At 50.1% G+C, this 26,167-nt stretch overlaps 9 protein-coding genes across 9 annotated transcripts; 7 read left to right on the top strand and 2 right to left on the bottom strand.

Annotated features, from left to right (window-relative positions):
- Positions 1–941: 941 nt before the first annotated feature.
- Positions 942–1,631, top strand: TGAM01_v206444 (hypothetical protein; the record flags this gene model as incomplete). Its single annotated transcript, XM_018801787.1, has 2 exons — positions 942–1,096; positions 1,154–1,631. The coding sequence occupies 2 exons, from the start codon at positions 942–944 to the stop codon at positions 1,629–1,631; spliced, it is 633 nt and encodes a 210-aa protein (XP_018665102.1).
- A 1,703-nt stretch (positions 1,632–3,334) lies between these two features.
- TGAM01_v206442 (acetoacetate-CoA ligase) lies at positions 3,335–5,768 on the top strand (the record flags this gene model as incomplete). The annotated part of the gene is made up of 5 exons (XM_018801788.2): positions 3,335–3,454; positions 3,525–4,040; positions 4,116–4,832; positions 4,930–5,529; positions 5,610–5,768. 5 exons carry the CDS (start codon positions 3,335–3,337, stop codon positions 5,766–5,768), a joined length of 2,112 nt encoding a protein of 703 aa, XP_018665103.2.
- Positions 5,769–5,931: 163 nt separating this feature from the next.
- TGAM01_v206443 (hypothetical protein) lies at positions 5,932–6,474 on the bottom strand (the record flags this gene model as incomplete). The annotated part of the gene is made up of 1 exon (XM_018801789.1): positions 5,932–6,474. The coding sequence occupies one exon, from the start codon at positions 6,472–6,474 to the stop codon at positions 5,932–5,934; it is 543 nt and encodes a 180-aa protein (XP_018665104.1).
- Positions 6,475–8,284: 1,810 nt separating this feature from the next.
- On the top strand, positions 8,285–10,102 carry TGAM01_v206441 (beta-glucuronidase; the record flags this gene model as incomplete). The annotated part of the gene is made up of 4 exons (XM_018801790.1): positions 8,285–8,441; positions 8,509–9,139; positions 9,200–9,494; positions 9,557–10,102. The coding sequence occupies 4 exons, from the start codon at positions 8,285–8,287 to the stop codon at positions 10,100–10,102; spliced, it is 1,629 nt and encodes a 542-aa protein (XP_018665105.1).
- Positions 10,103–10,968: 866 nt separating this feature from the next.
- Positions 10,969–11,468, bottom strand: TGAM01_v206439 (hypothetical protein; the record flags this gene model as incomplete). Its single annotated transcript, XM_018801791.1, has 2 exons — positions 10,969–11,259; positions 11,316–11,468. 2 exons carry the CDS (start codon positions 11,466–11,468, stop codon positions 10,969–10,971), a joined length of 444 nt encoding a protein of 147 aa, XP_018665106.1.
- A 270-nt stretch (positions 11,469–11,738) lies between these two features.
- Positions 11,739–15,374, top strand: TGAM01_v206440 (hypothetical protein; the record flags this gene model as incomplete). The annotated part of the gene is made up of 1 exon (XM_018801792.1): positions 11,739–15,374. The coding sequence occupies one exon, from the start codon at positions 11,739–11,741 to the stop codon at positions 15,372–15,374; it is 3,636 nt and encodes a 1,211-aa protein (XP_018665107.1).
- Positions 15,375–17,062: 1,688 nt separating this feature from the next.
- On the top strand, positions 17,063–17,931 carry TGAM01_v206438 (hypothetical protein; the record flags this gene model as incomplete). The annotated part of the gene is made up of 3 exons (XM_018801794.1): positions 17,063–17,414; positions 17,476–17,828; positions 17,887–17,931. The coding sequence occupies 3 exons, from the start codon at positions 17,063–17,065 to the stop codon at positions 17,929–17,931; spliced, it is 750 nt and encodes a 249-aa protein (XP_018665109.1).
- Positions 17,932–18,514: 583 nt separating this feature from the next.
- On the top strand, positions 18,515–23,959 carry TGAM01_v206437 (hypothetical protein; the record flags this gene model as incomplete). The annotated part of the gene is made up of 3 exons (XM_018801795.1): positions 18,515–21,535; positions 21,595–23,723; positions 23,773–23,959. The coding sequence occupies 3 exons, from the start codon at positions 18,515–18,517 to the stop codon at positions 23,957–23,959; spliced, it is 5,337 nt and encodes a 1,778-aa protein (XP_018665110.1).
- A 461-nt stretch (positions 23,960–24,420) lies between these two features.
- On the top strand, positions 24,421–25,405 carry TGAM01_v206436 (GTP cyclohydrolase-1; the record flags this gene model as incomplete). The annotated part of the gene is made up of 2 exons (XM_018801796.1): positions 24,421–24,509; positions 24,574–25,405. 2 exons carry the CDS (start codon positions 24,421–24,423, stop codon positions 25,403–25,405), a joined length of 921 nt encoding a protein of 306 aa, XP_018665111.1.
- Positions 25,406–26,167: the final 762 nt, after the last annotated feature.

The raw sequence follows: 26,167 nt of genomic DNA, 5'->3' as shown, positions 1-26,167 counted from the left end.
CGGCTTCTATTGGCTTTGAACATAGCTTGACAAAGAAAATCACCGTGTCTAAAGGTCCAGTCCACAAATCTTCTACGTGTTATGGTATGCACATATCTTGGAGTCATTAGCACTGATCATTGCCGCTTCGGATGTCTAGTAAATCTTTCACTATTTTGGATCATCAGACAACAAAGGCGTATAGCACTAATATGTATCGTGAAGCATCCCAGTATCTGCATCCATGAATAGAACTGGATCGCAAGCAACATGCGCAGCAGTACAATCATTTTCAGTGTCGAGAGTCATTCATATCGTTTGCGCTTTATTCGTTCATGTATGGTCTATGGTGGGTTTTATCGTTCCCATTGTGTATGCTGCTGTATTAATGACACAATGTCGCTCTATTCTTTGTTCCAAAAACCGTGCATTTTGGTGTGCAGCTTTGTTCTTTCAACAGCTTCAAGTTCCTTTAGCCTTACTGCATATTGAACCGCGGCCTAGCCACAATCCTGGAACGATGTGTAAGAGTCTGAGCGAATGATGAACGAGGAGAATGCCAAGAAAAACATGAATTTGTATTATTCACGCCTCGTTTATTCTTCCACTTGTTTGTTCTCCTGAACAAAAGATGTGTGCCGTGGCTGTTCATGCTATTCTCTGCAAGATGCTCATATGGCAAGGTAGCGACAGCGCTGAATCCAAAAGTATAAAAGTTCGAGTTTTCCCCTTCCATTCTGTTTTCCTCGATAGCATTATGAGCGAATATCTGCATTGAATCTCACTCTTCAGGCAATTCAGTTGTTCTTCACTCATCTATCCCCTCACCATCTCATCCATCTTCTCACCTTCGAATCTACGGCCATCCTATCTTCCATCCTCTCGTCTAGTAGCCCATCCGTCTGCACAAGATGGCTGGGGGACTGCCTGGGAGACTGGCATGGATGCCGTTCCCGCCTAACATGGCGCCCGAGCACACCGAGAACATCCAGATTGGAGCCATCATTGCCAATCCTTGCCGCCCGAACGAAGTGCTCACCACCCCCGACAACTTGAAGCTGGATGCATTCTATCCTCCGATAGAAGAGAAGCTTGAACGCAATCGGCTCTTCTCGTGGTTTCCAGACCAAGCCACTCCTTATTTCTGGGCACGTTGCTAGGAGCACTTTTCCAGTGGAATGTCGATGATGTCTGTCAAGAAAGAGAAATACACCAGATTTGATCTTGAAGCAAGTATTCTTGTAACGAAAGAATTCCAACATGCCCCCAGACAAACGGAGATTATGGCTCGATTGGCAAATCCCACAGTCGACCAGTATGTGAATGAGCCTACACGGTCATCACTGGGCCTCTTGAGTCGCGAAAACCCAGTTTACATGATAACTGGGCTGAAATTTGCCAAGGGCAAAATCGTCTTCCGAGATACGAAATCAGAGGTCACGGAGCTTCGCTTTAGATACGGCATAGTCGACCCCACCAGATGGACTGATCGGAATCAGAGCGGCAGCTCGGCGCACCAATGGAAGAAGGATGAGGACACAATTGTGGCGTACAAGTTGCTGAAGATTGAGAAGAACCACCAGCGACAGAATAGTTCTGATGGTGAACTCATCCTGAGCGAGGTTACCTTGGAGGGTTTTGAGCGATTCTAAACAACGTTGCTATACATGAGAATCCATTGGCCCGAGTTGGTTTAGGATGCGGCAATTGGTATTTTTCACAAACTATCTGGTCATTCATCTCCAAATATCCTCTATTACCAGATGTCCTCCCTATCCCTATCACCAGACTTCCCCCCTTTCACCAGATTTCCTCTTTTTCACCATATTATCTTTATCATCAGTTTTGCTCTTTCAACAGTTTTTTGCTCTTTATCACCATACTCGCTCATTACAAATTTGCTCTTTGTCTCCAGGTTTTCTCTTTACCACCAGATTGCTCTTTCACCAGATTTGCTCTTTCACCAGATTTGCTCTTTCACCAGATTTGCTCTTTCACCAGATTTGCTCTTTATCACCAAGTTTGCTCATTACAGATTTGCTCTTTGTCTCCGGATTTTCTCTTTACCCCCAGATTTGCTCTTTGTCTTCAGATTGTTTCCTTACCACCAGATTGTCACTTTAGTACCAGATTTTCTATTTATTTTTGAGCTAGTTTTAAACACGATCTTTCTTTGTAACCCTTTTCTCTTTCCCCCTCCAGCATCTTTGTCTTGTGATCGTAGCACGCTTGACATGAAATGACGCCAGCTAAGAAAAAGTCTTAGACTTCACTTAGGCCATATGTGTGTAAACTTGATTGAGCCGAGAAAATACATCAGCTAACTCGGTTTCACAGATACAAATAGACAATCTTGCAAAGGCATACATAGTCAAGGCATTGACTGTTTACAAAGACCGCTTATCCATAAAACGCTCAAGTTTCCGATTGCCGATGGATTTAGTGCGGGGAGGCCAAATGCTTCAAGGGAATGACATCTTCATTACACCAGAAGACTGAGCGAAGACTCTCAACACGATAGTCGATCCATTGATTCCAGGCACATATTAAAGTTTGTCTCAAACTGTGCATATCACCTCAATGTCCGGATTTCCGGTATCGCAGTCTGGAGGCCGTTTCCTAAATCGGGTACTCAACAGTGCCTGGATCTGGATACCCCAGATTCGGTGTCATCTGATGCACTAAGCAGGCTCTATTTGCTGTTCTCCAGTATTCAATGTCGTTAACTGCCCCTCTTAGGCTAAGACTGTGCGACTCTCTGTGGGAATAAGATGCTTACCCGCTGTATAGTTCGGCTTAGTCCCGCTCTACTGGAACCCCAGAAGCGCCTCTATGCCGCGGTTCCCATTTCCAACCACTTATTGCAAATTAGCCAAGGGCCGTAATGGGCCGAAACTTTTGTTTGTGTAGCACTAACATCTCGCGCTGGATAAAAAAAGTCCGATGTTCGCAAGATGGCGTTATCTCTCCCTTGCAGACGCTCGCTGTTTGGTCGGCTTAATGGTGGGTGGGATCCGGCAAATGGATCATGGGGAACAGGGGCCAATCATCAAGAATGGATAAACTCATAGGCAGATAACCGACGGCAGGGAGGTGAGGAGGATCGAAAAGCAGTGGAGGACCCAGCCATATAAACTGACAAATGTGCCTCGGCCCATTTGCCGCGCATATGTAGGACAAGATCCCGGACTTTGGCGTTGAGTGTGGACAGCAAGGCGTCTCGGCATTTCAATCACGAGGTTTGGGTTCTCAACAAAAGACTTAAGAAGCTTGGTAGAATTGGGTGTTTTGAGTATTATTTATCAGATACCCATAATACGTTTCATAAGGAAAATTACTGCGACGATACGGCACAATGGCTAGCACGAGTTTCGACAAAATGCCACGGAAGCTGTGGGAGCATCCGGACCGCAAGAGCACCGTCATGTGGCGATTTATGCAGCAGGCGAACAAGAAGTTCAATTTAAACATGCAGGTGAGCCAGACTTTTGAGCTCATAGCCTGCTGCATATGTGCTCGTATTGAGGCTAACATCAAATAATTAGTCCTTCAAAGAGCTCTACAACTGGTCATGTAATCACCGCAGCGACTTCTACCAGCACCTTTGGGAATTCCACCCCATCATCCACGAAGGCGCCTATACTCGAGTAGTCGACGAGTCAATTCCCCTCACCGAGCTGCCCCGATGGTTCGAAGGCGTGCGTCTCAACTGGGCCGAAAACGCTCTCTATACCCGAGACACTTCATCGCCGTCTACTGAGGCGCGCAACACGCTGAACAAAGAAGATGCCAAGATTGCGTTCACAGAGGTGCGAGAAGGAAACACAGAAGTGCGGCACGTAACATGGCGGGAGCTTCGCAAAGAGGTCGCGGTGCTGGCGACAGCACTGAAGGAGAGAGGCCTGAAGAAGGGCGACCGCGTGGTGATTGTCGGCGGCCATTCGCTGAGGACGTACGTGGTGTATCTGGCGACGACGTGGCTGGGAGGCATATTTAGCAGCAGCTCGACGGATATGGGCGTTGGCGGGCTGCTGCAGAGGGCGGTGCAGGTGAATCCAAAGGTAAGTGAGACGTCGTGAGATGAGACGGAATATGAGATGTGAGATGAGGCTAATTCTCTTTGACTCAATGCACAGTTTGTCTTCTTTGATGATGGTGCCCTGTACAACGGCAAGACCATTGATCTGAGAAACAACATCCAAGGAATGATCAACGGCATGTCTGAATGCGACCAGCTGCAGTCGTTTGTCATCATCCAGCGCTTTGTCAAACCCTACGATACAAAGGCCATCTCCAAGACAGAGCGGTTCGAAGACTTCGTCCAGGCCGGTGCCAACAAGCCATCTCCGCCTCCGGTCCGCGTTGACTTCCAGGATCCGTCTCTCATCGTCTACTCCTCCGGCACAACAGGCACGCCCAAGGCTCTCGTCCACGGCGTTGGCCCGCTGCTTCTGTCCATGATGAAGGAAATCCACGTCCACAGGGGCATTGGGCCCTCGGATACAGGTCTGCAGTACACCACCACCGGCTGGATCATGTACCAGTCTAGTATCGTGTACACGTTTTTCGGCGGACGTTGTGTTGCTTATGATGGATCTCCATTGACGCCCGACGCAAAGGTGCTGCTGCGGATTGCCGAAGAGCAGAAAGCGACGATGATGGGGATAAGTCCGCGGTGGATGGGCGAGCTCATGAAGAGCGGCATCGCACCAAGGGAGGAGTTTGACTTGTCAAACTTGCTGTCGGTGACGACGACGGGCATGGTGTGTCCAGATCAGATGTTTGAGTGGTTTTATGACACGGCGTTTCCGGCAAAGGTGCAGCTGGCCAACATCTCGGGCGGGACAGATATTGTGAGTCTTATATCCTCCTCGATGGCTGACCTAAACCATATATATACGAGAAGAAGCGGGTTCCTGGGATATACTAATAATCATATGATATAAACAGGCCGGCTGCTTTATCCAGGAAAACCCTCTCGATCCCCTCTACGTCGGCGGCTGCATGAACGGCAGTCTCGGCGTCCCCATCGCCACCTACGACCACGATCTCCCCGAAGGCAGCGCAGGCACTCCCCTCCCTCCAGGCAGTTCCGGCGATCTCGTCGCCACGGCAGCCTTCCCCAACATGCCAATATATCTCTGGAACGACGGCCCCGGCCCAGCCCCGGGACCGAAATATCGCGCCGCCTACTTTGAGCGCTACGCCGGTGCCTGGGCCCAGGGCGACTTTTGCGTCGTACATCCAAAGACGGGGGCGGTACTCTTACTGGGCCGATCTGATGGCGTGCTGAACCCAAGCGGCGTGCGGTTTGGCAGCGCGGATATTTATGCCGTGCTGGAGAGATGTTTCCCGCAGGAGATTGCTGAGAGCTTGTGCGTGGGACAGAGACGGCCGCAGGATATGGACGAGAGCGTTGTGCTGTTTCTGCTGATGAAGGGAGGGCGGAAGCTGGATAGAAAGTTTGTGTTGAAGGTGAAGGAGACGATTGCGAAGGAGTTGACCAAGAGGCATGTGCCCAAATATGTGTTTGAGATTCCAGAGATTCCGGTAAGTGGTGATCCTTCCCTATTCTCTTGTTATAATTCACTTGCTTTCCAATGAGAGACTGACGAACTGTTCACTTTTAGGTCACTGTTAATGGCAAAAAGGTCGAGTTGCCAGTCAAGAGCATCATCTCCGGAAAGACGATCAAGCCAAGCGGAACGCTGTTGAATCCACAGTGTCTGGATCATTTCTACCAGTACCAGAAGATTGAAGAGCTCGAAGAGCCGCGGGCAAGACTATAGAAGTGTGTTTTTGGAGATTCATTTTTATGTTAATATTATTAAGTGCACTTAGATGTGCTTTCAGATGAGCTTGCGAGTTAAGATACTGTTACAAATTCTGGTATTACAAAGCACGCCGGCCTTTGCTCAATTTCCTCCCGTCTCATATATCCCTGACTGACATTCAAATACTTTTTTCTCCCTTTTTATCCTTTTCGACAAACTTGCCTCCATTGATGCCATACCTCCAAACCATGTACCCAATCATCCCGCCAACGCTGCCTAGACCCGCAGCTCCCACCACGCCGTGATATCCCAACTTCGCCGGCCCTCCAGCTCCTGTGATTCTCATCAAGCCAGTCGCCAACACCGCAGCTCCCATGCTAGCATAAGTCCAGTCGTCCGTTTCCAGCTGCCCCCGATTCTCCATCAATCTCCAGCTTCGATCCTGCCACTCAATCGGCTCTCTGCCCCACATCCGCGCCGGGATACCGATGCCGCCCACAAGGGCCGTGGTGATGAGTGTGCTTCGCGAGACTGAGAGCAAGAGTCGCTCGGGGAGAGGCCCGGGATGTCGCCATTTTGGGATTGATTGGCGGATGCCTGTGATGGCGAGGCCGATGATGGAGCCTGTGGTGACGGCGCGGGTGAGGACGTGGGTGATGAGGATGGTATGAGAGAGAGGCTGGTCTTCGGCGTAGGGCGTGTGTGGGAAATAGCGAGACATGTTGTTGAATTATGGAGGTTGAGCCAGCTCTTCAAGTTCCCTTTCGATAATTAGTGAGCTGCTGCTTCTAATAAGCGGCGTGATAAGTAGCTTGAGCTGTGTAAGTCCTGTAAGACGCTGGATTGGAACTTGTTATGAAGCAGGTTGATGATACCGGCCGACGCTACTCAAAAGATCGCGATGAGAACTCAAAGCTTCATCGAGCCTCAGCCGAGAGAATTTATAGCAACCTACAGCTTCCTGCGTGGCCTCAAACTTAGTCGCTCCTGTGACGCAAATCAGGCGAGTCTCATTGGCAGCCTCATCCCACCTCGCATTCGCTTACTGCTTACCTGGGCCTGGGGTAGCGCCACACGCCAGGTACCTGATATTGTAAGGACGCCCTATCACAAGACAAGTACTCAGTACGCGCAATTCAGGTAACTTAGTAGACGCCATTGAATCCTTCGTGTCAATTGAATATCCAATAACTGTAATGCGGCATTTTGCTTCCTTTTTGATCATACAATAACATGAAATACTTATCTCTACATATGTATTTATTCGATTGATATCATACTGCATCTAATACCTAGAATCTGAGCGGGGCCCTGCCCTTTTTTAGGTGGGCAATGAGTCGTATTTCATAAGCTCATCAGCGAAACTGACATGTACCTTACTAGATGCGGCAAATGATTCGACATTGCTATTGTATTCAGTGAAGCAAAGATTGCATTCAATCGAATAGTTAATAGCCTATAGTGTAAATGATTATTATGCGAGTTGTTGACGAAAGCTGAGACGTAAAAGAAATGTTTTAGACCGTGTTCACTTTTAGGCGCGCTGAAGAGATAAAGTCCACTGCTTCAGCATCCATGTAGTCAGCATTGTGTTCTAGCCTCTTGTACGAAGAATTGTCCATTAAGCATGACAGCCATATGGTGAGATTTTGCCCTTTCAGACAATCGGAAAAAAAAAACTTTCATGTAATCGACCTCCTCGGCTCAGCCAGCTTCAAGCTGCCCAGGAATCACATTTTACAGATTGGAGACAGCTCGTACATTCTTTAGCGTATATCAGCATGCGTAAACTCATATTAGTAGTACATAGCTGCTGCATTCATCGTATAAAAGCGAAACCGCTGCACAACTCACAGGAATCAATTGAAAAGTCAATTCCAAGGAAACGAATGGAAAGAAAATGGAACAGAAAGAGAAAACAAACAAGATGCCACGAGCTCGACAAATCGCGGGGTTAGCTCCGCCCGGCTCGACACCCTATTCGCGGAATCTCGCTGTTGCGACGCTGTCCGCAAACAGGATGCAATTCGGCCCGAGGAGCACGTAGCTTCATCTTGCCCGACTTTTCATGCCAGGAACGCTTGAACAGCTCTAGAATAGCTCTCAGAAGACCAATCAACTGTTCACATAAACATGGCAAACCCTTCGTTACCTTGGAACTTTGTCGAATCGGATATTTATCCGGTAGCTAGCAGTAGCAAGTCCATGTGGTACCAATGAAGCTCCAGTTGAGCTCTCCTCGACATCTTCCCTTTTAGGTAGGTGATGAGACAATCCCCCGTGCCGAGCCCGGCCAGTGACAAAATGCTGCAGTGGCTAATCTGGGGATGGCCCTATGTTGCATTTGCCATCGTGCGGGGAGAATGCAGCTTGTATGCAAGGTAGCTCCGGTAAAGTAGCATTGAGAAGAGCTCATCGGGGTCCCGACCGGAACAGGTCCGGGGACAGGAACCTATATATATGTAATGCAGCCGTGCAATTGACGCGTCGTCTCTTTCCAATTCGATGCTTTGCTCTGTAACACCTTCAATATGTTGACGCAGAGTACCGTCTTTGCGCTTCTCGGCGCCGCTTCGTCTGTGGCTGCTGATGTATACACCGTCCCTTCTCAGCCAAACGCCAACGGCGAGCCGTTTGATGGCTTCGTGAGCTACTCAATTGAGTTCGCGTCGTTTCCTGATTTCGCTGGTAAGCTTCCTATCGGCCTCCAATCTCATCAGAGTGAATCAATGGAGGCTTATCCTCTCTCCTACAGGTAACAAATCAGCTCCAAACACATTCTCGTACAATCTCATCAACAACCTCGGTGCACTATCTGGTTCCAAGCCATACATTCGCGTCGGCGGCAACACTCAAGACTATGCACTCTACAATGCGTCGCTCAAGACTTCTCTAGTTGGAATTGTCGACCCCAGCAGATCGCCTGACTATCCAACCACCATTCACATTGGCCCCTCGTATTTCGAGTCATACAGCACTTGGCCTGGTGTTAAATTCTCCCACGGCTTGAATCTGGGTCTCGGTGCTAATAGATCGGAGGGATGGCAGACCCTCGTTGACACTGTTCCTCTGGCCTGCAAGGCCCTCAGCCATGGAAATTTGTATACCTGGGAGTACGGCAATGAGCCTGATCTCTTCTCGACATCGGCTCAGGGACCTGTGCGGCCTTCCACTTGGAATGAGAGCACATATGCTTGGCAGTGGCTCAACGGCACGGCTGAGATCAAGAAGCAGATCCAAAAGCACTGCCCGGCGCTATCGCTCTTTGGAGAACCCAAGTTTATGGCTCCGTCTTATGCCGGCACTGGCAATCACCTCAAGGCACCCCTTGCTTTCCAGGACGGCCTTGACAAGAACAAGGATATCCAGCTCTTTTCAACTCATAAGTAGGTTACATCATGGCCCATCTTAATTATAAAAGACATAGCCATGCTGACCAAAAACAGCTACATCAGCGGTGCCACTTCTCCTGGCGTCACCCTGCAAGGAACGCTGATGAACCACTCCAAGACCGTGAGCTCAATCCAGGGCCATCTCCCAGAGTACAATGCCATTTTCGCCACTCCAGAAGCACAGAAAGCCACTCCTCTGATCTTTGGCGAGTGTAACTCTCTTTACAACCAGGGCAGACCAGGCTTGTCCAACACCTTTGGAGCCGCCCTTTGGGGTATCGACTTCAACCTGTACGCGGCTTCGGTAGGCTTCAAGCGCGTCCATATGCACATGGGCACCAACTATCGTGTAAGTAAACGCCTACCATCTGCACTGTATAAAGGCAACCGTGGCTGATGAACAATATACAGTACCAAGCCTGGCAGCCAGTCGAGACAGACTTGGCCTCTAGGGGCACCAAAGCTCCTTACTATGGCAACATCGCCGTCTCTGCCACCTTGGGCGCTTCAAACCTCCTCCCCGTCAGCATCACCAACATTCCTCTAGCCGATGCCCGCGAAGCCGCCTACGCAGCTCACTACACAAGCCCCTTGCTCAACGGCCATCTCGCCCGCATCACCGTCCTCAACATGCGTGGCTACAACACCACCGTCGACGGCCAGGGCCTTGAACCGCTCCCCAATCCTCCTTCACGCTCCATCCAGAGCTACACTTTCGCCGTGAGTGGCGTTCGCAACGGGGAGCATGTTGGCATTCAGCGTCTGCTGGCGAATGGAAGCGACGCCATCACGGGCATTACTTTTGACGGATGGAGCTACAACTATGAGCTTGCGTTAGGCAAGCCCGTGCGTTTGCACAATGTCACTGTGGGAGAGACTGCGGTTGTGAAGAATGGACAGGTCACTGTTCAGGTGCCGGATTCGTCGGCGGTTGTGCTGAACTTCCCGCTGTTGTGAGAATAAAAAGGAGATCTGGAGACTTGGATCATGATTTATGAATAGTAGTATGTATATGCTGTAATGTCTACGCGATGCTAGTGCCTCCTTATTGAGCGAAAGACTCGCTCATTAACACAGTATATAAGCCATTGTATGGATAACTTGGTGCTATAGTGAGCCATCTTTCTTTGCTGCTTGGATAATGTACGTTGAGTGCTTTGGCATGGAGAAGAGTTTCTCTGTGTTAGAGCGGAATGGAAGTATGGTAATCACCGGATAGAACAAACCTATATAACTAGATGGCTAGTCACTGCCGTAACTTTATACGTGAAGGGCAATATCAAATGACTTTTCAGTATCGAATATTTTGCGTCAAAGTCCAGCAACTTGCTTTGAGTTGAGTGTATATACTGCTATATGACACCGCATCTCAACCAATCATGGGCGGATGGTTTAGTGGTATAATTTTCCCTTAGCATCGGCATTCATCCGAATGACCTCTCGCATGGGAAAGGTCCGGGGTTCGATTCCCCGTTCGTCCAGATATTTTGCATTTATCGACAATTATCAACCTGAGTCGCCAATTGTGCGTTTATTACATTTTTGTATTTAGAAGAGAACATTCATTGTCTGTTCTTTCCCTTCACTTCCTGTTACTTTTCCTCTTTCGCTGAAGTACGCAAGTCATCCATGAGGTAGTCCTCCGTTCGTGATATCGGTCTGCTGTATCCTGCTTTCATGCCTAGTGTGCTCAAGAATCTAGCTGGTCATCGGACTGAGAGACACAAAAGCTGCGAATAATGTGCGATAAAGAAAGCACAGCATTCATGTATAATTATCCTCTAAAGTGTAGCAGCATGACTCCCATTCACGTCGCCTTTCCTTCATAGCACTTTGAGAGCCAGCTCAAAGAGATCGAAGAAGGCCTCTTGCTCCTTTTCAGCCTTTGCCAGCCCAAATCCAAAAACCAGCGTCCGCCTCTCTTCCGGAGACCGTAGGGATATGTGGCTTGCAATCTGCGAAGCATAAAGCTGTCCAAGCGTTTCTCTGCTGTCGCCTCCTCCACCAAGCAGCGTCTTTGGTCCGAGATGAGTGGAAGGAAGCAATCCATGCTTGCCGCTTGGTAAAGCCATGTCAACGATGCCCGCAGATGTTCCCATCATAGGAACTTGAATCTGTAGCTGTGTCAGCAGTCTGTTTTCTCAGTATTTGATGTACGAATTTGGCGTACCCATTGAGCTAGTCGCCCTTCTTGGCTGACTGTGATCATAATCTTGTCGGAGAATTCTAACAAAGTCACTTCCGTGGCAACTCCATTGACCAGCCCAGAAGCAGATCGACTCCGTGCTGGGAAAGGCTCTTGTCTTATATCTAGCGTCGCCATTCTGAATTTCGGTTGCAAAAGCTGTTAAGATCCAGGGTAACTTGTACCTATCAACGAGCTTCATAAGACCAAATGAAGGCGCGGAATGGCCCCCGCACTACTCTCAATCCGGATCAAGACTTTAGCGGTCAAAGGCGGCAAAATCGGCGACCCACCAAAATTTCTGGTTATCGGCCTTGATTCTGGCGATAGCGCTGCGAATTGAACGATACCATTGCAGCTCAGCAGTGAGCATAATGTTATAAGGATCCTCCATCGCCAAGCCTAAAAATGGCAAAGTTCGTACCCAGACAGAGAAAGCACAGGGTCCTGGCTCGCGAACGGGCCCAGGAGAATGCCCGCCATGAGGTCGAAGACACCAACCAGGAAATCCTGCCGGCCGCGAAGAAAGACCTGGAGGAGAAGAAGGCGCGCATGAAGGAGCAGCTGAAACAAGATGGCGTCAAGATGAGCGGCAAGAAGGCGAAGCGTCTCGAGAAATATATCGACAACAAGCTCCGAAAAGACGAAAACCGAGAACTGCTTGCGAAGCTGGCCGAAAGAAAGATTGACACGAGTCTCTTTTCGAGCAGTAGATCTCTTGGGCAAGGTCGTGAAACGAAGAAGCAGGCCTTAACTCGTGCACTGAGAGAGCACCGAGCTGGGGTTGATCCTACATCTTCGGCAGAGAATATCATTTTTGAGCAGCGGCCAGAGGTTGATGAAGATGAGAGGGACGACGAAAACGATGCGAGTATGTCGGATGACGAACCTGCGCCTGCACCTGCGCCTGCACCGAAAATTGAAACCGAGCCTAAAAAGGCTGCTGCTAAACCGACTGAGGAGGCGACAGCGGCAGCGGCAGCGGCAATCCCTGTTGGATCTGGTCTCAAACGAGCCCTCGAACTAGATAACGAAGGCCGACCAGTCATTCAGAAACGACAAAAGAGAGGAGGCCTAAAATCAAAAATTTCCCTCGTCGCGGATCAACAACCAGCTTCAGAAGAATCAGAGGATGACGATGAATGGAATGGGCTCAGCGGCGATGAGAAAGACGAAGCCAGCGAGGACTCCGAAGACGAATCTGACAAAGATTCTGAATATAATTCGAGCGAGGACTCCGAAGAAGATAAATCCGAATCCGAATCCGAAGAAGAATCAAACGAAGACGAAGTCATGGATGAAGAACAAAAGAGCAAGAGGTCATCTTCTTTCAAAGCATGGGCCCATCAGCAGATAAATGAGGCACAAGGATACCAACCAGTAGACGCAGCTTCGTCTGTACTGGAGATACCTAAACCAGAAAACTTCGTCCCCAGGGCTCCCGAACAAGACCCGCTACCGATGGAATTACAAGTCACCGAAAAATCTTCAAGGAAAGTGTTTAGTGTAGGTGTTGTGCGAACACCTGAGATTCAAGAGGCCCGAATGAAGCTTCCGGTTGTTTCAGAAGAGCAGAGGCTCATGGAAGCAATCCACAACCATGACATTGTCGTAATTTGCGGTTCTACCGGCTCGGGAAAGACTACGCAGGTACCTCAATTCTTGTACGAAGCAGGCTATGGGTCTCCAGACTCTCCAACGCCAGGATTAATAGGTGTGACTCAGCCTCGTAGGGTTGCTGCCGTCAGTATGTCTAAGCGAGTGGCGGACGAGCTGGGCGATCATTCAAGCGCAGTGGCTTATCAGATCCGCTTTGAAGGCAACGTTGACGCAAAGACAGCCATCAAGTTCATGACTGACGGTGTGTTGATTCAAGAAGTTGCGCAGGACATCACTCTGCGAAAGTACTCGGCCATTGTTATTGACGAGGCCCATGAGAGAAGCGTCAATACCGATATCTTGATTGGCATGCTCAGTCGAGTGATTAAGCTGAGGACCGAGCTGTCACAAGAGGACCCCACGATCAAGCCTTTGAAACTCATCATCATGTCTGCCACTCTACGGATAGAAGATATGACCATGAATCCGACTCTCTTCCCTACACCACCGCCCGTTGTCGAAGTCGAAGGACGTCAGCATCCGGTGACTATTCATTTCGCACGCCGCACTCACCCTGATTACGTAGAAGAGGCATTCAACAAGATTAGCAGAGGCCATAAAAAGCTGCCCCCTGGTGGATTCTTGGTCTTTTTAACTGGCCGAAATGAGATACTGCAGCTAAGCAAAAAGTTAAAGGCAGCTTTTGGAGGACCAAGGTCAGCCGAAGGCCCCAAAGTGCAAATATCTGCGACTGAAGCACCGATGGAAGTCGAAGACTTGGAATTTGGCGATGTTGATACACAAGATTTTGACGATATAGATGGTATCGAATCTGATGATGAGGAAGAAGGAGAGGACGAATTCAAGATTGACGAAGAAGATGAAGTCGTTCCTCTCAAGATGCAGATACTGCCCCTCTACTCATTACTTCCCGTCAAAGAGCAGCTGAGAGTATTTGAAGACGTTCCGGAAGGCACTCGAAAGGTCATATTGGCCACCAACGTCGCAGAAACCAGTTTGACCATTCCTGGTATGCGATTCGTCTTTGACTGCGGACGCTCAAAGGAGAGGAATTATGACCGCCTCAGTGGTGTCCAGAGTTATGAGATTGGCTGGATTAGCAAAGCCAGCGCTAGCCAGCGGTCTGGTCGTGCTGGACGTACGGGACCTGGTCATTGTTATCGACTCTATTCATCGGCGGTCTATGAGAGAGACTTCCAAGAGTTTTCAGATCCCGAATTACTCCGGACACCCATCGAAGGCATTGTGCTAAAACTCAAAGCCATGAACTTGCAGAACGTCGTCAATTTCCCCTTCCCAACTCCTCCTGACCGACAGATGCTCGCCAGAGCTGAAAAGCTACTCACATATCTTTCCGCCATCTCCCCTAGCGGACAAGTTACCAAGGTTGGAACGACAATGTCCATGTTCCCCTTGTCACCTCGCTTTGCGAGAATTCTGCTTGTGGGACATCTCCACAACTGCCTGCCCTACACTATTGCCCTGGTAGCTGGATTATCCGCGGCGGAAGTCTACCTCTCGGAGGCTCAGGCAATTCCAGCTCTGGCTGCTAAAGACGACACCGAGATCCGTACCGCGGAGGATGTTATCGCCGAGGATCGCCAAGCCAATGCCCGACGACTGTTCAACCAAGTTCAGAAGAATTTCTGTTTCTTGGATGATAAGTCTGATGCCATCAAATTGCTGCAGGTGGTGGGCGAATATGCGCATGAGCCGACTGAAAAGTGGTGCGAGGCTCATTTCGTCCGCTTCAAGGTCCTCAAGGAGATTCAACAGCTGCGGAAACAAATTACAGACCTGCTGCGCACAAACATCCCTTCATTCGCGGCGCTCAAGTACCAGGAAAAGCTGGATCCCCCGTCGCCAAAACAAGTCAGCGCCTTGAAGCAAATGACTGCAGCTGGCTTCTTGGACCAAGTCGCCATCCGCGCTGATCTGGCGCCCAACCCGCCCGAGCAGTTCAGAAAGCCTCGCCGAGCCATCGACGTGCCGTATGTTCCTCTTATCCCTCTACACAGACCAGGCAGCGGCGAAGATCCATGCGTTTACATTCACCCCACCTCTTCTCTCGCACACGTCAGCATCCAGGAATGCCCCGAGTACATCGTCTACGCCTATCTCCAGCGAGCCACACCTTCTGGCGCACTTGATTCGGAAAAGAAGCCCAAGACGAGAATGCATGCTCTTACGGACGTGACGGGAGGGCAATTAGCCGGACTGGCAAAGGGCACGCCGCTGATTAGTTACGGAAAGCCAATCAAGGAGGTGAAGGCGCAGTCGTTGGGAGCGGATGGTGCCATGACGAGAGAATGCTGGGTTGTCCCGTATTTGAGAGCGGAGAATACTTCAGGACAGGGATGGCCTCTGCCGGCGCAGAAGGTGAAGCAGAAGAAATTGGCGGGCAAGGGATGGGTTGTTGAGTAAAGTTGAATAGTATATATTACATAACGGCGTTGTTGGATGGGTTAGGATGAACAAGAGTAATAGATGTATAAATTCAAAGCGATATTATGCTGCTGGTACGTCCACTGGGCAGCTTTCTATGCACAATGTAAGATGATGGGATTGATGAAAGTCATTTATATGATGCTATGCTGTATATATCTATCTGTTTGCAGACTATTTCGACCCAACCTCTAACCGGGTATCAAAAACAAAAATCTAGAACGCCGCCGTTTATCCTTTTTATAGCCAAGAAGCTTCTGATGCATGTACAAATTGAACTCCATTCTCATGACGCCGCAGGGGTTGCCGCAGGAGTCACGCTAGGACTCATCTTGCTCTTCTTCCTCTTGAGCTTCGGCATCGTAGCGGACTTTGGCGTCTTGTCCGCCTTGCCATCCTTTTTATCGTCCAACTTTGTATTTATCATCGGAGGCCCGCTCATGGCACTGATTCCAGTCGGGGCAGCAGCGCCCTGAGGAGGCAGAACCGGCTTGCGACCCGTAGAAGAGAGGTGAAATTCTCCAGGCTTTCCTGTGATGGGGATTTCGTCGATGTATTCTCCGCCGTATCGTAAGTGGATCAGTAATGACTCCTCGGCGACTCTGTCCATGGAAGGGGCATCGTGCTTTGCTGCTGCTGCTGTTGCAGATGCTGATTTGCCAGCTTCGTCGAGTACGGGCTTCTCCTCTTGCGGTTTGGGTGGGGTGGTAGAAGATTGGCTTGCGGGGAGTGTGTAGACGTGGCCTGTGGATGGACGCCATTTGCGTGCTGCTTCGGCGGCTGGTAGAGCTTTTGCGATTGCGGAAGATATTGTCATCTGCGAGTAAAGTTAGTTCCTTGTCCTTGAGCGTTTCTCCTCAGCATTGAGCGAATCTGTTGGTCTTTTCACGTACAATTCTGGCTGCCAGGATGTCCGCCAAAGTGGGCGCCATGTAGATATTCTCCCCCACAACAAAAAACGAGGCATGGACCGTAATCTCGTCGTCATCCTGGTACCGCTTCCGCCTCGTCTGCTTGCGAATGACCCAAACGCCCGTTCCCATGCCCGGCCCCGTCTCGGCAGGCTCCTCTCCCACGATGAACTCCAGGCCCGACATTGTCTTGAGGCGCGTTTCAAAGGCCTCGCGCGTCTGGATGTAGTGGTACATGGCCATGTTGTTCATTGCCTGGGCCATGATGACGGCGTTGTTGGAGGTGCGCTCGAAGAAGGGGGATTCGGCAAAGTAGAAGAGGATTGTGTTGGAGTGGAGGCCGCCCATCTGGGCTACAATCTGGGGGGATCGCCATTGGATCTCGTCGAGGGAGGGGTCGTTTGGATTTGACATTTTGAAAGCGGGTGAGTTGGTGTTGAAGAGAAGAAGAGTATGGCTAGAGGTCAGCTTGAAGAGAGCCTAGCTCGTAGAGTAGCATTGGTGGAAGCTTTTAGTGGGCAGGCGCTGTAAAGAAGCGCTACGCAGTGTGGGGTAATGATTACAGCGGCCGGCGAGTGGATCTTCAATTCGCGTCGTGCCGTCAATTTTGCATCAATCTTTATCACCACCACATCTCTCCTAACCGTCAAGTACTACCGAGACTCCAGCAAGGCAGCGAGTCGACAAAGCTATACACGAGTTACGGCGTAACTTTTACCTCATATTTTTTCTGTTCACAGTCTAGACGGCACCGATATGGATCTCCTCTCGACGATCCGAAAGACCGGCTCCAGAGGTGGCGTCAACTTCAGCTGGGACGAAGTCGCCAACTCTAGCCATCGCGAAAATTATCTCGGCCACAGTCTCAAAGCCCCCGTTGGCAGATGGGCCAAGGGAAGAGATCTGAACTGGTATGCCAAGTCTGATGCTACCGCGGCATCATCCAACGAGACAGAGGAAGAGCGCCAAGACCGAGAACAAAAGGAGGAACTGCGCAAGATCAAAGAGGCGGAGGAAGATGCAATGGCCAAAGCACTAGGGCTGCCGCCTCCAGTTAGAAATATCTCTGGAGCCAATGCCGTAGAAGTTGAGCCGAAGCGACAAGTTGGTCCTGCCAGCGGGCCGCCGAGAGAAACTGGTAGAGATGTGGCGAAACCGGAGAGGCCAAGACGGCATGGAGACGACAGAAGAGAACGAAGACGGCACAGGAGCAGAAGTAGAGACAGGAGCAGGAGCCCCGACCGGCGACGGGATAGAGACTACCGGCGACGAAGTCCTGATCGAGACGAAAGAAATCGCGGCCGTGATCTTGAACGCCGACATCGCAGAGATCGCGATAGGAGTCGAAGCCCAGATCGGAGAGACGACAGACGTGATGACAGGAGAAGCAACAGGCGAGACGAGAGACGACAGAGAGATCGGAGCAGGCAGCGGCACCGTTCACGATCCAGGGAGCACAGACGGCGGAGCCCTGGACCGAGTTCTCGTCGAGACGACTGATGTGCCTCTATTCAAAGGCTGTGTACCTACAAGATTGTTACACATATGTGCATTTTCTCTAGTATTTTACAAATAATTAGCAAAGATACCCCATACGAGATGCTAAACACGACATGAACACTTGAAATGCGCCACCTTGCTCTTCTATTCAAATGTTATTTGTTTGACGTATGCCAAAAACTAGAAGAAGCCTAGGTGCCAGGCAGCATGCCAGCGGTTTGCTGCGGCAACTACAGAGCCCACCGTTTGTACTTCAGCGCTAGTCGGCTCACCAACCGGAGATCCTTTAGCGCGTTCGGCCGCTATAAATACCTAATTATTTGCACGTGCAGCAGCGGCGAGTCGTCAACGTAAGCTCCCGAGTAGCATCACTGCCTGCATCTCGTAGTTTCAAACAACCCCCCCCAAATCGATGCGGGCATCCGGCTCTGCGCATAGGAGTTCGATTTGATTCTGCATCCTTCCCTCCTTTGTTTATCTTTGTTATTCCGCCGTGGGTCTCGGTTCTTTTGATTAGCATCAGTAACGCCGCCTGGCTTGCTTGGGTTCATTTAGCGAGCGCCTCTAGATCTGGTTTGGGTCACATTGTCCGCTTAACGTATACGACTGAGCCCCCCCCTTTACGACACTCTCGCTTCCGTGTGACGAAGAATAGCAACATGTACTTTTGAATTACATATCGAATACGACATCTATCCGTCTCCAACCATGGCGATGGACTATTCGAGCCTCCGGGCAGCCGCTTTGCGCGACGGTGAAGACGAAGAGGCTGTCACCGTTGATACCCGCGCTCTGATCGACAAAGTTCTGGCTCGATATTCGGGAGAGTGGACGACTTTACGAGAACTCATACAGAATGCCGCCGATGCGCAGGCCACGACTGTCTCGATCAAGTGGGAGACGCATCCTTCGACAAGCGTTCCTCTTCCCAGCAATGCGAGCCGATCCGAGCTGCTGAAGCACACGATAGCCAACCATACACTGCGGCGACTGGTTGTCCAGAATGATGGCCAGCCTTTCACACAAACTGACTGGGGCCGCCTCAAGCGAATCGCTGAAGGAAACCCCGACGAAACCAAGATTGGAGCGTTCGGTGTTGGCTTCTACAGCGTCTTTGCTGACTGCGAGGAGCCCTTTGTTAGCTCTGGAAGCGAGGCCATGGCTTTCTACTGGAAGGGGAACTCTCTGTTTACCAAGAAATCTCATCTGCCTGAAGATAAATCTTCGCCCTATACAGCGTTCGTGCTAGACTATAGAAATACGACGACTCCCATGCCGAACCTGCTGTCTATAAGCCAGTTTCTGGCCACAAGTCTCACATTCGTTGCGCTGGAGAAGATGGAGTTTTGGATAGACGATCATTTGATTATGTCTCTTCACAAGAAGACATCGCCAAGCGTTGACCTGGCCTTGCCTCGTGACCTTGAACCGCGGACAAAGGACAACATTATGAAAGTAGCAAGTGTAGGTCGTACGAGCACTCAGATTGACGCATCCTTCATGAATGCGGTTGGATGGAAGCCGCAAGCAGCAGCATCTACGGCGAAATCTTCAGACTCGTATGGTACAAACGATGCTCCCTCTCTCAAGTCGTTCTTTGCCAGATTCGCTGCTTCCGCGTCAAACAGCAACCTCCTAAAGACTAAGCAGCAGGCAGAAGAGAGCCAGGCCCAGACAAAGATTACAGAGGATGTTACCAAATTAAACACCGCCACTATATTCCTTAGGGCCACCACTGCCAGCATCAAGACTCACGTATCATCTTCATTTTCGGCTGAGCTTGAGCGTGCTACGAAGAAACCTCCTCCAAAAACTACCAAGATATCTATTCTCACAACATCATACGATGAGGCGGAAGCTTCAAATACCTCGTCGGCAGAAAGCGGCGCTTTTGCCAAAGCAATAGACGTATTTGCCTCCGTGCTGCCAAGCAAAAAGCCGGGTGGCCGAATCTTTATCGGATTCCCTACCATGCAGACAACAGGCGCTGGCATGCATATTTCCGCCCCCTCTGTAATTCCCACCGTGGAGAGAGAGGCTATTGATTTGAATGCTCGCTGGGTCAGGACGTGGAACGTTGAACTTCTTCGCGCGGCAGGTATCATAGCGAGAATAGCCTTTGCCAACGAGATGGACGACCTCGACCACAGGATCCGACAATCATCTGAAGCCGGCAAGAAGATATCCGCCGAGATTGTTGATAAATTCATGCCCGAGGCGCTCCATACGCTGAAAACCTTTTCCTTTGCTGACTCTACGCCGAGCAGCCAGGTCGGGCAGATTATCGAAGAGGCGTTCTGGACATGCTTCAAGAAGGCTTCTATAGAAATGTACTCAAGCCGAGGTGTGTTGCAAACTTCGCAGGTTCGGCTGGGTTCGGAGGAGTTGAGTTCATTCGTGGATAGCATCCCAGTTGTGCCTCAAGACATGAAGAATGCGCCATTCGTCAAGAAGCTTATCGATTTTGGTCTCATCTCTCACATCACCGTCACCGATGTCAAGCAAGAGTTGGAAGCCAAGGCACTCACTAAATCTCAGGCCATCAATTTCATCAAATGGGCGGGCAAGAAGAGTTTAATTGGCGAGATTGACCCGGGAAGCAGAGCTGCCCTGATGGACGTCGCTGTCGCCACTCTAAGCGATGAGAATGATCAGGGTGAAATCGTGGCTCTCGGCAGCATAAGCAATTACCTCAGTCTTGCAAAGATTCCTGCAAACATGCCTGTTCCCCCAACGACTGTTCCATTCGCTCTTATTGTGAACATCAGCGCATCTGAGCTGGAAGCTCTTGGATGGGAACCATTGGAGATTGTACCATGGCTGCGTTACCTCATCGAGACGACGAATTCTAGGCTTGAGGAGGAGAGCGTCACTAGGTCATCCAAATTTGCCATTTCTGTTCTCACCGTTCTCTCCAAGAACTGGGAGAATATGACCATGATCGGTAGGGGCACCGTGCTGAGTCTTGTCCAACCGACCCCAATGATACCGACCAAACTGGGCCTGAAGAAGCCGACGGAATCTTTCTTTGCGTCTGTCAAACTTTTTGACGATTTGCCGGTCATCCAAGGTTGCGAGAAGGTTAAAGAGAAGTTCTTGGCCGCTATGGGCGTACGAAAGACGGTTGATCTGGAAACCATCTTTACCCGCTTGCTTAACGCCTCGGGAGAGGATGGCCAAAAGAAATGGAGTCATATGGAGCTTATCAAGTACCTTGCCTCTGTGCAGAGTGACATTCCTTCGGACGATCTTAGGAAGTTGAAAGATTCCAGGATCTGTCCTGCTGAGGCAGGACCTAAGGGCATGGAGCCTACCAAGGCCACAACGAAGCTGTACAAGGTTTCGGAGCTGTTTGAGCCCAAGGATTCTCTCCGATCCCTCCAACTGCCCATCATTCAGTGGCCTGGGCCTCCTGGCAGCTTTCGCCCAAGCAGCCCCGAGGCTCGTTTCCTGACAGTCCTTGGCTTGCGGACTTTCCCTTCCGTCCCTGAGCTAGTGGATATGATGTCGTCGAGCGATCAAGCCTTGAGGACTTCAGCCATGACTTACTTTATTGCTAATCATCATACAAATCGATATGCCGCTTTTGATCTCAGTGATTGCCGCAAGCCCATTTTGCCGCTTCAGGGAAGCACCAAGTTGGTCACGCCAGCTGCATGCTTTACGAATGAGAGAGCATCCGTGCTAGGGTTTGAGATTCTGAGCCGTGATCTTCATGATCATGCCAACGTACGTATCTATATCCTTTCCTTAGAAAATTTATCATATAAACTAACAGAGCGTGTTAGAAATTCGGTGTCGCTCGAGATCCGCCCATGGCCGAGTGCGTGAATCGTCTGTTGGCCAATCCTCCAAAGAACTATCAATCCGCTGTGACGCTCTTTAGCTATTTTGCCTCTCGAATCAGCGAGCTTGGAGAAAGTAGTCTTGTCAAGCTTCGAACTGCTGCGATCATTCCTGTGAAGCGGTCGGCTGGATCAGAAAAGTCCGGCTCAGGCACATCCTATATCAGCCCATCGCGAGCATATTTGGGGACGTCTTCCACATATGGCGATATTTTCGACTTTGTGGACTTTGGCCAGGATGGAAATGCATTCTTGTTCAAATGCGGCGCCAAGAGCGAGCCAACCAAAGTGGAGGTTGCATATATGACGTGCAACGAGCCAGCAAGGCTTCTCAGCGTGTTACAAAGTCCTGAAAAATACTTGGATCTGCTTAAATCTTTAGCCGAGTCTGCTTCGACGTTACAGCGTGACAAGGAGCTTTGGCGGAGACTAAAGAGCTGTGCCTGTCTTCTCGCCTACAAAGAACTCGTGGCGCCGTCCAAGGGCGGCAGCAACGATTTGGATGAAGAGGAGGCTCCGATCAAGCAATATGAGCTTGCCGCTGCTAATCAAATAGTGGTTCTGGACGATATTATCAGCTATCGCCTTTTCAAGGAGTATTTGATATGTGCTCCCGAGGAGGACATCCTGGAGACGTTTTATCTGAAACTTGGTGCGACGAGACTAAGCAGCATAGTCCAAGAAGATGTGCGCATTGGACCTCATACAGGACAGCTGCCGAAGGCTGAGTCGCTCAAGAAGCATGTTCTTGAACGATCCAAGATCTTCTTGTACGAGTATGCCAACTATCGCAGGGATGCTATCAAGCACGATGCGAAGTGGCTTGAGAAGAATCTGACGGTGGAAGTGGTTCGATCAGTGGCGCTTCGACGCAGCTTGCAGGGCCATAGGCAAACTCACACTGAGAGGCGCTCTGCGGCCGCTACTTACACCAACCGATCATGGGTATTGTATGTGGCGGATGACGGAAAACCAGACATGTACCAGGTTGGTCAAGCCATATGCCAGATGCTGCTCGACAGACCAAACCAGCAAGCATACCTGTTCTTTGAACCGTTCCTCGCACTCGACCTTCTCCAATTGAGGTCGCGTGGGTACAATGTTGACCGAATCCTTCGAGCAAAGGCTGCCGAACAGAGAATTGCTGAAGCGGAGAGGCGCAAAGCGTTGGAAGAAGAACAAAGGCAGATTCGGGAACGAGAGCAGAGTTGGGCACAGCAAGCCCAATCTGACCGTTCCAAGGATCCGCAACTTCCACAGGCAGCCGAAGCTGCTCGAGAAGCTCCTAAATCTCCATCCATGCCGGGAGCATGGGACTCGACTGAAGAGAGCCCACAGGATAAAGCCAATAACAGGAAAAGCAGGAGCTTGTTTTCCAATCTCAGCCGTCGACTTGGCTTTGATGCCCAAGATGACGACAAGAACGATTCTCGAGGGCAAGTGGAGCAGTTTATGGGCAACAACTCCAACACCAACGCGGGGTCATCGTCTGGCACTGACGGGGCCGCTGGTAATGGAAATGGCCAGAAGGATGATGGCAAAGTAACGAACCCGGCCGTGGTGCAACAGAATCTTCTCAACGCAGTCAATGCAACCCGGGCGCACGGCTCCGACAGAGTCTTTTCTGAACCTCAGGTCAATGAGGTCAAAGAACAGGCAACATATTGCGACAAGACACCGGCTCAAAACATAAATTTTGTGGCCGAGGCTTCCAATGGCATGAAGGTCTTTGTGGCCAAGGATATGAGTGCCAACCCAGCAGCCTTTTTGTCGGCGAATCTGGGCGCAATCAATTCGTTTGCATCGCTGCTTGTTGAGGTGGGCGCCGTTTACTCCTTGGCACCGAAAGTGCTGCACATCTTTTACGATGAAGCGGGCGGTACGATTGCTTTCAATACGGGTGGAAGCATTTTTTGCAACCTGCGCTTCTTCCTGCAACTTCACGCGGCGCAGGTTGATGTGCCAAACGGGGCTGGTAAAGCTGAGGCTGGGACGTGGTGGTGGGTTGTGATGGCTCATGAGCTGGCTCACAACTTGGTTTCGACGCACAACTCTGATCACAGCTATTATACGTATGTTTCCTTTTGAAGTTTGTAACAGACTTGAGCTAACTGTTTGCAGTGAATCGTTTATCCAGCAGTACATGGGCAAGATGATGGCCAAGACTGCTCAGTGGACTCAGAGTGGTGCGTCCGGTTCAGCTGGGCTTCCTTCTCGACCAGCGGCAGAGAGACAGTCGGTCCCTTCGGATCCCCCGCCCTCGTATAGAGAGGCGCGAAATGCAGCCGACTACATGTTTGGGCCCTAATGTCACGATTTGAATTGTGCAGGCGTTTTTATATTTGTCTTTTATCTCTTTTTTTCTGGGCGTTTGATTGATGTCACGAATGATAGACGAGAGGAGTAGAGGTAAACAGGGTATAAGTCGCAATGACGGATTGATGAGCAACTTTTCTGGAATGGCCTTTTATAGACTAACTCAACTCTTCCTTTTGCGATTAGATGACATGTAGTTTATGAATTTGATAATTATAGACAATTCCTACGAGCAGGCTCGCTTGTGTCTTTTAAACAAAAGTTCCAAACCCATGTTGCGTTACTCCAATTTGAGTCGCTAGTCTTGATGCTAAAATCTGAAAACGGCTGATTACCTAAGGCGATGCCGATTGTCGGCTGGTTGTAGCTTTGAGTTGCACCTTGCGGAAAAAAAAACTTTTGACGCATCGTTTGTGTGTTACACTTGATCATATACCAGATATTCCTCTTAAAATGGATCAATTGGACGCTCAGGCTATCGAAAGCTCTTCTGGGAGCGAAAAGGGTCAGAGCAATAGCCGAATGAACGGCAGCAGCAGAGGGTACGAGGGCCGCCTCTAGTGGTGCATATCTGAGACATCCCGCTAACAAGCATCGTATCTACAGAAGACGACCCAGCATCATTCTGCCGCCACGAGATGAACGCGACCAGCCAGACGCAAAGCGCAGGAGAAAGGAGAAGAAGAAGGCAGCTCGGCGGGCGAAAAGGGAAGATGCGGATGTGGACGGCGACAGCACCAGCAGCAATGTGAAGACGGGCGCAGAAACGGCCCTGGCCAAGACAAACGGCCCGCTCGTCGATTTCGAGGGCCTCAGCCGCCCCAGCTTTGGAACTCAGGAGCGTCGAAAAGAAACACCCGAAGGAGCAGCTCTACGTCTGGAGCGCATGAAGGGCGCCGTACGGACGCTGCTAGAATGCGTTGGCGAGGATCCCAACCGCGAAGGCCTCCTCGCCACGCCGCAGCGCTACGCAAAGGCCATGCTGGACTTTACAAAGGGCTACCAGGAGGACATTTCAGATATTGTCAACGGGGCCATTTTCCAAGAAGGCCACAACGAAATGGTGATTGTCAAGGACATTGACGTCTACTCCCTGTGCGAGCACCACCTCGTGCCCTTCATGGGCAAGATGCACATTGGCTACATCCCGAACAACGCCGTGATTGGCATTAGTAAATTGCCGCGCATAGCGGAGATGTTTGCGCGGCGGCTGCAGATCCAGGAGCGCCTGACAAAGGACGTGGCGAATGCGATTTTCGAGGTGTTGGCGCCGCAGGGGGTGGGTGTTGTGATGGAGAGCAGTCATTTGTGTACGGTGATGAGGGGCGTGCAGAAGACGGGGAGCACGACGATTACGAGTTGCGTGTTGGGGTGTTTTGAACGGAGGGAGAAGACGAGGAATGAGTTTTTGAGTTTGATTGGGGTGAATCGGAGGTGAGGGCTGAAGCTTGAAGTTTGAAGCTTGAAGTTTGAAGCTTTTGACAGGTTTGATATAACTGTACTGTACTTTGCTTGGGTGGGATGGATCTTGTGCTTTTTTTGTTGGCTTTTTTTTGGGCGTGGGTTTTTGGTAATGAGCTAGCTGGCTGTGGTCTTAGAAGCTGTATAATTATAATTTGCCAATTTCTTTTGAAGTGGGTTGACATGTTTACTTGATTGTCTGATCGTTGATTCAGACATGCTGCATCTTTGGCTTGTCAGCGGGATGGCCACATCTTTCGCTTTCTTTGACTATCTCGTTGAGCTATGATTGGAGTGCTACGGCTTTCAATTGAGTAAAATCATGGATTGAATCAAAATTCATCTGGGTCAGCCTGCAATGGATGATGTAGCTCTTATACTCTCATACATTGGTACGGTAGCTTGGCCCGAGTCTCTTAAATGACTGTACGAGGCGATTGTTCCTCGGCTACTTTGACAACACAGCGCAAATGTATCAAGAGTAAGGCAAACGATATTAATTTTATGCTTAGAATAAATTTTTTTGTATTAGTAAATTTTTATTTCAAGACCAAAGTCGATTACAGCTATCAAGTCTGTTGTGTTGCTCTCGCTCAAGGCAGGTCACATGCCTCGCCACGTGACTCCATTCCAATGGCGGGTCTCGAACCTCATTCATCCCAACTCCGATAGCCCAGGCATCACGGCCCATCCAAGCTCTCAAAACCGGCCAATTCTCCCACACCACCAGGGAAGACTT

This window comes from Trichoderma gamsii (assembly GCF_001481775.2).
Source record: "Trichoderma gamsii strain T6085 chromosome Unknown Scaffold_22.2, whole genome shotgun sequence".
NCBI classification, from domain to species: domain Eukaryota; kingdom Fungi; phylum Ascomycota; class Sordariomycetes; order Hypocreales; family Hypocreaceae; genus Trichoderma; species Trichoderma gamsii.
The sequence above is the reverse complement of the archived record's forward strand: the minus strand, read 5'-3'. Positions and strand labels throughout refer to the sequence as shown.